Source organism: Oryctolagus cuniculus, chromosome 3, assembly GCF_051225735.1.
Source record: "Oryctolagus cuniculus isolate XC-2025 breed Fujian yellow rabbit chromosome 3, ASM5122573v1, whole genome shotgun sequence".
Lineage (NCBI taxonomy): Eukaryota > Metazoa > Chordata > Mammalia > Lagomorpha > Leporidae > Oryctolagus > Oryctolagus cuniculus.
In genome coordinates this window covers 156,210,666-156,223,492 of record NC_142869.1, presented here as the reverse complement: position 1 = coordinate 156,223,492, position 12,827 = coordinate 156,210,666, and the positions used below count along the sequence as shown (strand labels likewise).

The 12,827-nt window shown below is 36.8% G+C and overlaps 1 protein-coding gene and 1 long non-coding RNA gene across 8 annotated transcripts in view; one reads left to right on the top strand and one right to left on the bottom strand.

The window, feature by feature from the left end:
• KCND2 (potassium voltage-gated channel subfamily D member 2) overlaps positions 1-12,827 on the bottom strand; it is a 524,650-nt gene that overhangs the window by 255,529 nt on the left and 256,294 nt on the right. The window contains exon 2 of one of the 5 annotated variants that reach the window (XM_089327904.1): positions 6,637-6,838. Coding sequence (XP_089184030.1) covers positions 6,790-6,838 — 49 coding nt within the window. The 3' untranslated portion in view covers positions 6,637-6,789. 5 annotated transcript variants of the gene reach the window in all.
• The window catches only part of LOC149127564 (uncharacterized), a 183,293-nt gene that overhangs the window by 140,107 nt on the left and 30,359 nt on the right, over positions 1-12,827 (top strand). The gene's annotated exons all lie outside the window — the stretch shown is intronic.

Below are 12,827 nucleotides of genomic sequence, written 5' to 3'. Positions count from 1 at the left end.
AGAAGTTAAAAAAAGTCAGTCATGCTCTTAAAAAATTCTTTAAAAAAGATTTTTTATATTTAATGCTTAATACTAATATTTATAACAAAATAAAACTATGCATATGCTTACAGATGTTTCTTAGAATTCTATCACTCTTATTTTTAATCTATATTTTTAATTTCATTACCAATTTTCAATATAAAATTTTGCAGTTGCATTATATTTTCGGAAATACATTAATTATTCATTCTTCTTTTGAAGAATGGTGAACTTTGTGCTTTCAACAGTGAATGGAACCATGAGATTGTTGATCTTCCTAAACACAATCAACTCTCAATTATTCAGTGTTCATGAAGGGAAGCCTTCGTATGAATAAATAATAGTAGTAAGTAATTCACATGTCCGGGTTAGGGAAAAGGCAATTTATCTTAGGTTGTTCCAATCATCTGAATGAAAACGAAGCATGACTTGAGAAATTCTATCTGTGCCAGGTTTGAGGAGAGGTAGGGGGTGGGTCTGTTACCATACAATATAAGTGGGCCATGAGCCAAATGCTCTCAATGATGAACAGCTGTGTGTTCCTCTGGTATTTCCATATAACTCTAATTTAGTGTCTTCTAAGTAGTGTCTCCTGACTGAAATATGCAAAACAGGTGTTATTTTCCCACATTATACTCAAGAAAAACAATCTGAAAAAAGCAAAAAGAAATCTGATGCATAGTCTTACTAGCAAAAAGTGACATGAAATTCAAATTCACATTTCTCTGCTGTGCCAAAAATGATATGGTAACAATTTACAGTATTCAAACATGTAGAAATCATTCTTGGTATAAGTCACTCAAGAAGAAAGAAACATTAAGTATATCCCACTACAGAAAAATAATACAATAATTTCTGGATTTAATCCATTTATTAATTCAAAAGTATCTCTTAATTATCTACTCTGGCCAAATCATGGAGATTATCAATGAAGACAACTTGTCTCTTCTCTCAGGGAGATCACATTCATGAAAAGAAACAAGTGTATATAGCAACATTAGATGGCGATAAGTCACTTGGGGAAACAAAGTATAGAAGCAAGAATTTGCATGGGCAGAATGGGATGTGGAAAGGTCTCCTTGATAAGATACTGTTTTGAGAAGAGATGTGACTGAAGAGTGAGCCATGGACCACCTTATCTGAAAAATGCCCCAGAGAGGGGAACAGGAAAGCCCTGAGAGTGCTCTTGTCATGTTTAAAAAATAAAATAACCAGGGACTAGGGTGATGGGTAAAGCATGCACATGGAGTCGGTCATTAGAAAGAAGCTCTAAGATATCTCTGTGTGTGTGGTGGGGGAAGCTGTGTCAAGCCATGTGAAGTCTTACAGAATCGTTTAGAATTTTCTCTGGGATATGAAGCCATTGATGTGTGGGTAGAGGAGTGACTTTGGTTTTCAAAGACTCACTGACCACTGTGTAGAGAATTGATGAAGAGGGGAAGAAGCTGAAGTTGGGAACGCTTGCAGGATGGGTAAGTTTGTAATTTGTGAAAGATTTGCCAGGCATCTTAATACAGCTTGCAAACCAGCACATTCATAGATGCATCAGTCAGATCATTTTAAATGCTGAAAAGAATTCCATACATATTAGGTAGAGAATTTTCAAACCTCATGAAGATTTGATTGCAACTAGCTTCTTCTAACATTGGGAAACTGGCATTTAATTAAATTGTATACATTTACTAAACAGATTGGAATAGAGTGATTTAAGGATTTTAGTTCAGGCTAGGCTTAGATTTACATCTTTAAGTTCCTCCAAGCAATGCTTTCCTGTATATTTTCACACCCTTCAAGATTCTGGTAGGCAGCGTGTGATGTGAATTTGGATCCAGATTACTCAGTTTCAAAATCTGGCTTCACTACTAATAGTTGGTGATCTTAGGCAAGTGAATTAAAATCTCTGGCCTCACTTTCTTATTCTTTAAAGTTAATTATAATGCGACCTTTAAGAATTTTGTTTCCCATGAACTTTAATATATATGGAGTGCTTAGAATACTACTTAGTGTCTCCAACAGCTAGAATTTGTTGCATTTAATATATACTATCATCAACCTGTTCCACTGACATGGAAGAGGGTCTTTGAGGTTAAGATGCATGAGGCAGAATATTAGGGTAAGTGATGTACATACTAAGGGATTTGTGTCATAAAGAAAAGCATGGATATTAAGTTTCAAATACTTAAAAAGGGAAATAATGAGTGAGAAATGTACAGCTCCTACTGGTTCTGTGAATATATGGTCTAATATAGAGATAATATTTTTTACCATTGCTATTCCACAGCCCCTGATATATTGGTGTTTAGATAGAAGAAAAAACTACAGGTATCCTGGATGGTATCAAAATATTGACTGTTATGTATTGAATATTGTAACGAAGGAACTGTCGGTATTACTCCATAAGAGGCAAAGTTCATTTTAAGTAAAAATACAAGTTGGAAAGTAATTTTGCAACTTGAGGATGTTTTAAGTTGTATTGAGATTAGTGAAGTAATCATTACAGCAGCTTATTAATATGTTAAGGTACACCTCTCATTCCATGTGTAAATACAAGAAATGTCAATAAACAACAAAATAGTCAGATGCCATTTGACTGCTAAAAAGCCAAATAGCCAATCTGGTGTGTTGTCGAAATAAGTTAAAATTCTGATCTTTGTGAAGCTAGTAGTAAATTTAAGTGGCATTTGTAACCCATGATAAGAGATGACTTTTATGCACCTTTCTCTGGATAATTTAATACTTTCCGAAGTATTTTTATTGCATCTTTTAGGAACTACAATAGTCATTTGGAAAATCTCATTTAATTTTTGAAACACACTCCCTTTCTTTTCATCATTTTCTGAATAAGCAGCGTGTTGCAGCCAGAGGGCAAAGTAGAACGGGAGACGTCTGACTGTAGCTATCACCCTTGTACCTCTCTCTCACACTTTCTAGAAATCTCTTTCAAATATGAAACCTTAAAAATCTTTCAGTTTGAAAAATCCTAACTTTTTGAGATTCAGAAAATGTTAAATATGCATTTCATTTTGGACATATCATCTGACAGATAATAGAAATATAACTGATTAAAACAGTTCTAGTGGACTGTTAGGCTGTGGATATCAGCAAAGTGTATTATATTTATAATAGAAAAGTTGATATTTTAAATAATGTTGTTGTAAAGGCTATTTAAAATTCAAAAAGGAAAAAAAATCCAATTCATTCTGTTGATGAATATTCTGTTCCTCAATAAAACACTAATTAAAATCTTGTAAATGTGCTTCAGTTTGCATGGAAGCTAATAAGGAGACAAAACTCTGAATTTCATTAAAATGATCAAAGTAGCAATACAGACTCTTAATACCTCTTAACAACTCTAAAGAGAATAAGCTTCTCATTAAATTAATGAAAATATCACTTCTAAATAAACTTTCAAATATTTGGCATGTGCCCCCAGCGAGCTTATGATTATGAAATGCTTGTATGAAAAGTCAGCTTAAACATATAATACTGTCCCATTATATCAAAATGCCTTCAGTGTGTTGTTAATTTTTAGTTTTGAAGAAAAAGATTCTAAAACAGCGGTGCCTATGTCAGACAACAATGTATTTATTTTTCATTAAAAAATGTTCACAATCATGTGGTATAGGGCAAGGGGTATGCTGAAATAGTGAACCCAGATACATTCTAACTTGATACTCAGTAACATGCAGCCTTCTGTTTTTTTTTTTTTTTCTTTCTCTTTCTTTATTCTCTTTCTTTAATCGAACATCAGAGTTGACAGAGAGGAGAGAGGAGAGAGGAGGGAGAGAGGAGGGAGAGAGGAGAGAGGAAAGGAGAGAGGAGAGAGGAGAGAGGAGAGAGGGGAGAGGGGAGAGGGGAGAGGGGAGAGGGGAGAAAGGGGAGAGGGGAGAAAGGGGAGAGGGGAGAAAGGGGAGAGGGGAGAGAGGAGAGAGAGGAGAGAGAGGAGAGAGAGGAGAGAGAGGAGAGAGAGGAGAGAGAGGAGAGAGAGGAGAGAGAGGAGAGGAGAGAGAGAGATGGACAGACAGACAAAGAGAACTTCCATTCGCTGGTTGAAGCCAAAAGCCAGGAGATCCATCTGGGTCTCCCACTTGGGTTGCAAGGGCCCAAGCTTTTGGTTCATCTCCTGCTACTTTCTCAGGCCATTAACAGGAAGCTGGATCAGAAGTGGAGCAGCTGGGACATGAACCAGCACCCACAGTGGTGCAGGTGGTGGCTTTACCACCCAAGCCACCATGCTGGCCTGAAGTCTTTTCAAGGTGGCCTCATATTACAGGGTAGTCGCCGAAGTATTAGTCATCAGATGTGCATTGCAACTACTACAGAGAAGGATGAATGGGCCTGCTCCCATCCACAGGAACATTGTTATAAACTGCATACTCAAGAGTTCGCCATATGACCTAAGGCCATCACATTATCTCTTGGTCACATCTTACTGCAAAGGCTGAAATATTTGAGTCTTGATCCCACACGGCCTGAGGCTCTGCTAAACATCAGGACAGTATTAGTACAAAGAAGAGGAGGGCAGAGCTGGCGCTAACCAGAATCTCTGCCACATAGTACAGAAAAACCAAGATGTCTTTATTCTAAATTATTTTATGAGTATAAATCATACTAATTAAAGGGGGTTTTATATAACTAAGATCCCTATATCCTGCTGTCCTTTTCAGGTCCTTGCTTTTGAAGAATTAGACTAAGAAAAACTCCTTAATTCTTTAAAATCTTTAATGCACTGATTAAAAGAAGAATATGGTTCATGATCCTGTATGTTCTTCCTAAATATTCCCAAATAACCATTTTGAAAAATGTTTAGTTGAACCAATTAAATTAACTGGCTAATTCATCATTAAACACCATATATACAATGAGTTATCTATTTGTACAGCATAGGTATAGCTATGAAATTTAGATAGAAAAAAGATTGTTTGTCCCTTCTTGTTTTAGGGCTTTCTTCAGAAAATGAATAAATAAAATGATGATCATTATGGTTCCAAAATAATTAAGGATTGAAGCAAATGCTGTAAATAGTAATTAATTGACAAAAAAGAAGGGGTTTAATTAAAAATTCTATTGTGGAAAATATGTCTCAGAAAGTTTAGCTATAAGTAAGCTATCTCAGGGCCATTGCTGTGGCGTTCTAAAGGCTAAGCCTCCGCCTGTGGTGCTGGCATTCTATATGGGTGGCATTCCTGTCCTGGCTGCTCCTCTTCCAATCCAGTTCTCTGCTTGTTGCCTGGGAAAGCAGAAGATGGCTCAAGTCCTTGAGCTCCTGCACTCCCGGGGGAGACCCATAAGAAGCTCCTGGCTTCAGATTGGCTCAGCTCTAGCCATTGCAGCCATTTGGGGAGTGAACAAAAGGATGTAAGACTTTTCTCTCTGTTTCTCCCTCCCTTTCTCTCTCTCTCTCTCTAACTCTACTTCTCAAATATAAATAAAATCTTTTTTTTTTAAAAGAAATCTCTCTATTGAGCAAATTATCTTTGTAAAATTGCTATTATCCTAAATCTAAATTCTATATTCATGGTTTGGTCCCTAATGAATTAAAGAATTATTAAATTTTGTTCCTCTATTAGAAATATTTTACCATTTTAAATATGTTTCATAGGCAAAAACTAGAATAAAAATTCTCATACATTTGAAGTCTTCAGAAAGATGACTAAAAGTATTTTGTATTATTTTTCACTGAGTTTCTGTGCTCTGTATATCTCTGCTATATGCTCTCTCAAATTCTTTTTGGCAAGAGATAGAGTACAAAGTCACAAACCCATGAAAGAATCTAATCTGTATGCAATCTATGGCCATAGAACAAAGACAAGCTAATTGGTCCATAAGTGGAATCTATGATCTTAGCATCATTTAGTGTGGTACTCTAATCCAATTAACCACACACTGCCCTTGTCTATGTGCTGCTCAAGGGTATCAATCTTACTCATCTTTGTGTACCCAGCATCAAGCACGTGTCCTGGCACATGGAGCAAGCTCAATACTTATTAAACAAAGCTATAATCTCATTATTTTATACTTTTAAAAATATTTTCTTGGTGTATTTCCTCTTATTTCCAAATTTTAGAGGAAAAAATAACTTTAAAAAAGAAACATAGCTTACACTTACCCTGATGCATTTTTTTTTCTTTCTAGGGGCTAAAATTCAATAATTAGTTTAACTTAATTGAAGCAAATGTTAAAATTTAAAATCCTTCTATTAATGCTAAATCATAAAAACGTTAAAATGTATTTCATGACAAAATGTGCTTTTCTTGCAAAAAGATTGAACAAGGAGTTAGATGCTATAAGAGCAAGCGGCACCCAGTCACGTCATGGTGGATAAAATTAGAAGGAAGGTCAAGGCCTTTTAACCTTATTGTTCTCTGATAGTACTTCTCACTAGTGTTTATATTGATTTTATCCATTAAATACCTGTTTCTAGATTATTCTAATATCTCCCTTAGGCTCAGGAGTTAACTGCCACAGCTAGTTAAGTGTTTCAACTGACATGAGTCCGTGAGCAAGAGACCATAATGAATGATCTCTGAACCTTGGATTTTGGTTGCATGATAAATTAAATTTTAGAGAAAATAAAAATATATGTACTTTTATTATTTTGCTAAAAACATGCAATTTCTCTATAGTTTCCCAAATTTTAATATACAAGCATGTATCTTCAGCGTGATACCAAAATTAAAACAATTGATTGAGTTTTTCAGCACTGTGGCTGCAGCAGAATGCCTGAGTTCAGCAAACACAAGTTCCATTTCTCTGTATTGTTGTTTCTTATATGCTCCTTCCTGAGATTTGCTTTTGAAGACTCGTAAGATAAACACTAAGGAAAAGAAAGGGAGGGAGAACACATCTTTTATTTAAAAAGGGTTGGAGTATTGTTCTCCTTGGCTATCTCATGCTACTCTTCACCTGACATACTTTTACTGAGTTTCAAAAAGAAAACGAGAACAGTGTTTAATGACGTTATTCAGTGGAAGCTAGCTGAACACTTGATTTATACTTTGTGCGAATGAATTTATGACCTTAAATACTGCTTGAACATTTTTACTATTTTTCAAATTAGGTAAAATGTTATCTTTCAATAAAGAAAATATTAACCAGAATTTGGGCACTTTGTTTAATAAAAGCAATAGTGCTTTATATTTGGTAATGGGTTAGCACTTCCCAGTGTCTTTTCCAGGGCTCAGGTGCTACCATTATTTACCCACCTCCTCACCTGCTATAAAAGAGCCTATCAACATTCATGAGTAATCCAGGATTCTACCAGTGGCAGCGGCACTCACCACAGTCTTTCCACAGTGACCACAGTACATCATGCATGTATTGTAGTAATATATAGAAACAAGGCATGTGGCTGAACTCAGACCCCAGTAATATTTAGCAGATCTTTCCACAATTTATAGAACCACCTCCTAATCCTTAATTCAAACATGTATACCAATATTTTTCTAATTTTAATGACAATTGTACCACATGGTCTTTAGTATGGCATGCTGCCTAGAAACTGTTTCAGTAAATTATACACTAAGATGATCTACTCTTTGGATTGTCTCCAGAACAAAGACTATGATGTATAATTAAAGCCAACTAACAATTAACTGCCATCAAATATAACATGGGAGACAAGCATTGTAAATTTAGTTATTTACAATAAGAAGCAACATAAAAGCTTTCTTCAATGAATGGTGAAAATAGATCCATATCCTTGAGATTATAATTTTAAGGTTTATGTAAAATAATAATAAGAAAGCCAATGCATTCTGCATTTCATTGTGTTGAAGAACTGTTAGCATAATAAAGAACTAAGAACTCAAAAATTACTCTCTTTACTGCATGTTTTGAAGTAAGGTATTATTTTTAAGAGACATAGTAATATTTCTTTGGCATCATTATTAGTTATGTAAGTGTGAGGGTGTTGAATGAGCCAAAATTATGTTTTTGTACACTATAATATATTTGTGCATACCAAAAAGGGTTATTTAATTACTGTGATGTAGCTTTTATACTTACCACCCACTTAAGAATCAGATCTTGACGATCTGAACAAGTTTCTTTCATTATTTATTCTTATATAACCTAGGGGAAAGGCACAGGGAAGAAGCTATCTAATTATGACTGTTTTAGAAGGAAAGAAGAAAGGAGCTAAAGATTTTTCAAGGCTCTTTATATAGGGATGCAGAGGAGGATTGCTGTGAAGCTAATGAAAATTCAGGGTCCCTGGCTTGCCAGGGCCCCTGCCAAGGCCCTCAACTTCATTATTTATGCAATAGTGTGTGTTCTATTCCTTATGGTGACTCCCCTCAATGGTAAAAGCCTCAGGTCTTATATAAAGTAGACCTAGCAGCATGTGTATATGAACATCTGTAGCCTTTTTGGTTGAAAAGAGCTGGGGCCCCAGGATCAAAAAGGGACAAATATAGAGAGTACCATCTTGAGGATTTATGAGCAGGGTCATGGGCAAGTTTTCATTATCTTCAGAAAAAGATGAAAAGGAGACTCCAAGGGCAGGATGCAGACCGATGATGGAAAGATGGAGTAAAGGTAGAAATTGAAAGGGAACAGAAAGGGAAAGAGAAAAAACAAAGTCTGAAAAATTCACATTGAAAAGAGTTAATCTTAGAAAGGGACTAAAAGGCATAAAATTTCCACAATTTTACTCCAGTTTCTTGATGATAACACTCAAATCCATCTTTCACTTTAGAGCCTAATTTGCAAACTTGGTTTTAAAAAGCAAAATCTAAAATATTAGTATGAATTACCTTTATCCCTATGTTGCCTGTGTTATATAATACCGTGTGTAAATACCCCTTGATTTTTATTTCATAAACAAAATAGGAGTAGTAGAGAAATCACACAATATGCTTCAAACATATGAATCTCCCCTTCCCTTCCTTTTCCTTCTCTTTAAATCTGAACAAGGTAGGATGCTTGCCAAAGAACTGCTAACTGGCTGAAATTCAATAGATTTTATTTACTCTGACAAGATTTTAAAATGGACACTTTAGCCTCAATCCTAAAACACGAAAAGGCAGATAAGTAACAGGCATTTCAAAACAAATAAATAAAAACTGAAAACCAGTATTCTTCCACCTACTTCAAACACACAAGCTGACTGGGAAATCAGAATGAGGTACAAGAGTCACAGAGGAGATCTGCTGGACAGAATCTTGCTGCGTCTTCTGCTCCCTCAAAGCAGGCAAAGAAAGTGCCCCACACTCCTCCCTGCCCCTTAACTTTTGGTGGAACCACTTGGAAAACCTGTATAAATGTCCTCTTGCAGCTAGGAGACACAAAGCATCAGAGTCCAGGTCCTACCTGGGAAACCTAACAAAAAAGCAGCTCCCTAAATGCTTTGGTGCTGGGGTAGCTCGCATTCCCCTAGTCTGTTCTACAAGAGGAACAGGAATCCTGTTTGATGGGACCACCTGAAGGGCCGATGGACCCTCAACAGACCAAAGCTGGGAGTAGGCTGGTCATTGCTAGTTGCTGCTGAGTCTAAATTGTCAGCTGGGGATAAAGGACCTTTCATCCAGATGGACACAGCTGTAGGTGTCAGGAGCCAGTTAAGGGCCCTGTGACAGAGCTCAAACACCTGCTACACTCAGGGAAGATGAAGCCAGGTTGCCAGTCTAGTAAGAACTGCTCTGTGGTTTCTCTATGCTCTCCTATTGATCCTTCTGCAACCCTGTGGAGCCAGACATTTTTAGTTAACAAATCATGGGGGAGAGTATGAAAGCTTGGCATAGGAGAAGGAGAAAACAAAGTCCACTAGGCAGCCTTTAGAGAGGCCTAGCTCGAGAAGGTGAACGACTGTAACCGGAAGTCAGGGTTTGATTTTGTTCTAGAATTGAATGTTACATGGGACAAGGCTGCTTTTTAAAGTAGCAGTAGCAGTTTGCCCCCCCACCCCCCCACCATTTTCAATCCTCATCTAGATAAGTCCTCCTGTTGAAGAGGCAATACCAACCAGAAAAAAAAAAGAGAGATGCTTTCTGATGACATCTCCTTGTCCAGCTTATGCAAAGCATTTCTTACAAACAGGACTGAATGTCTTGAATGTCTTTCAGTGAATATGCATTCCTTAGTTGATTCAAGGAAATATTTTCAAAGTTTATGATCCTGAAAAAACTTCAACTTGCCAAGATACTTTTCTTTTGAATCACCCAAAAGGACTATGTGATGGAGAATTGAATATTAACACTGACTATTTAAAAGAATTTCAAAATATCTGGGGAATATAGAAAGTCAAGGAAGGAAGCAAATGTTCCCACAGAGCAGGAGTCGGATTTCTGCAAACAAAGATTCTAGATTCAAGCATTCTAGCTCAGAAAAGGTGAGTTTCTTATATTTGTGTCTCTACATAGCCGCAACTCCAAGACCAGAAATCTGGTAAAGAGCACATGGGGTTTAGCAGCTAAATAATTCAAGTAAATTTTGATTTTATTTTCTTCACTCTTTCAAAGAATTTCTGGTTTTATTTTCAAAACCAAAAATGCCTTCTGGAAAAGGTGATGTTGTCAAAGGGCAGAGGGCATTTATTTAAGCGCTGTGATTGCCACTGCTCTGTCAAATATACAGGCTTTTGACTGGGCATGGGAGAAATATGATAATCAAGTGCATTGCTCAAGAACTTGAATCACAGCTCATTTCTCTTCTGTATGCAGTTATTCCCTCTTACAATGTACAAAACCGTAAGGGACCTGTCATATAAATATTTCTAAAGATCAGTCAATACCTGCAGTATTGCCATCCATCATTGCTGAACAAGTTCTGTTTTACACAGTAATCACATAAATCGAGTTACAAGAGATTATAATTCTTTAAGACACACCTCCTGGTCCTTGGCGAGGTCACTACAGTGCACGGCGTGTGTTTCCTGAGATGACACATGTCAAAGTATAAAGACTTGTGAGAAAGGGAAACAAAGAACATGCACTAACAGATCCCAGCAGAAGTAATCTTAGTTAACAAACAAAAACCCCCCAAAATATAGCAGGCTAATTTTTGATAAGTTCTTTTTGAAAAAAATTTTAATGTGAAGATATATTTATTTGAAAGGCAGAGTGACAAAGAGAGAGGAAGAGCCAGAGATCTTCCATCCACTGGCTCACTCCATAAATGGCCGCAACAGCGAGAGCTGTCAGGAGCCTGAAACACCGTCTGGGTCTCCCAAGAGGGTTGCAGAGGCCCAAGTAGTTGGGTCAAATTCCACTGCCTTCCCAGGCACATTAACAGGGAGCTGGAGCTGAAGCAGAGCAGCCAGGACTCTAACTGCCATCCATACAGGAAGCTGAGTTGCAAGAGATCTTAACCATGGCTCCAACTAGGCTCCTGATGAGTTCTTGTGAAGCCTATTGACTTTAGCATTGCATTTGTTCACATAAATATAATAACTTCCAGTAAGGAGTCAGACAAAATTTAATCATTAGTTGTGATACAATGTAATGAAAGCTGAATCAAAATTCCTATTACTTGCCCACATAATTTGTCATAAGAAGAGTCTATACAATGATATTAAAATCCATGTTCATCTAACTCCTAATTGTTGCATGTTTTAGAAAATCAAAATTTATTAATAAATGAGAGAAAATATGAAGTTATCTAATGGTGAAATTATACATCTAGGGGAGGAAAGTTATAGAAGTTAAGTGATCCCTGTTAAATATAAGAGTGGGAATAAGAGAGGGAGGAGATGTGCAATTCAGGACATGCTCAATCAGATTTGCCCCAAATGGTGGAGTTAGAATCATGCCAGGGGATTCCAATACAATCCCATCAAGGTTGCATGTACCAATGACATATCACTAGTCTGAGTGATCAATTTCAGTTCACAATTGATAACACTGATAGGTCTAAGAGTCAAAGGGATCACACAAACAAGACTAGTGTCTGCGAATACTAACTGATAGAATAAAAAAGGGAGAGAAGGATCCAACATGGTTAGTGGGATACACAGCAGACTCATAGAATGGCAGATGTCCTAAACAGCACTCTGGCCTCAGAATCAGCCCTTAAGGCACTCGGATCTGGCTGAAGAGCCCATGAGACCATGAGAGTATTTTAGGCATGGAAAGCCAAGACACTCTGGCAAAACAAACAAACAAACAAACAAACAAAAAACCTAAATGAGATCCTAGTGGAAAGAACGGGCCATCAAAGAAGGCGGTACCTTTCTCTGAAGGGAGGAGAGAACTTCCACTTTGACTATGACCTTGTCTAAATAAGATCGAAGTCAGCGAACTCAAGAGGCTTCCATAGCCTTGGCAACTCATGACTAGAGCCTAGGAGCCTAGGGAGATTTCTGATGCCATAAACAAGAGTGTCTAATTGTTAAGTCAACAACAGAAGTCACTGTGTACTTACTCCTCATGTGGGATCTCTGTCCTTAATGTGTTGTCCAATGTGAATTAATGCTATAACTAGTACTCAAACAGTATTTTACACTTTATGTTCTGTGTGGGTGCAAAGTGATGAAATCTTAATATATACTAAATCGATCTTCTGTGTATAATTAAAAATGAATCTTGATGTGAATGGAATGGGAGAGGGAGCAGGAGATGGGGGGGTGCAGGTGGGAGGGAAGTTATGGAGGGGAAAAAGCCATTGTAATCCATAAACTGTACTTTGGAAAATTATATTTACTAAATAAAAGTTTTTTTAAAAAAGAAGTTATACACTATTTTAGTTTTGCTTTTGCCTTTGATATTGCTGTTTGTTGGACTGTTTATTACGCTTGGTTTCTTTTATAGAATGAATCACTGCAGCTATTTAAAGTTTTTAAGCCTCTGGTCCAGATAGTATTTATTTTT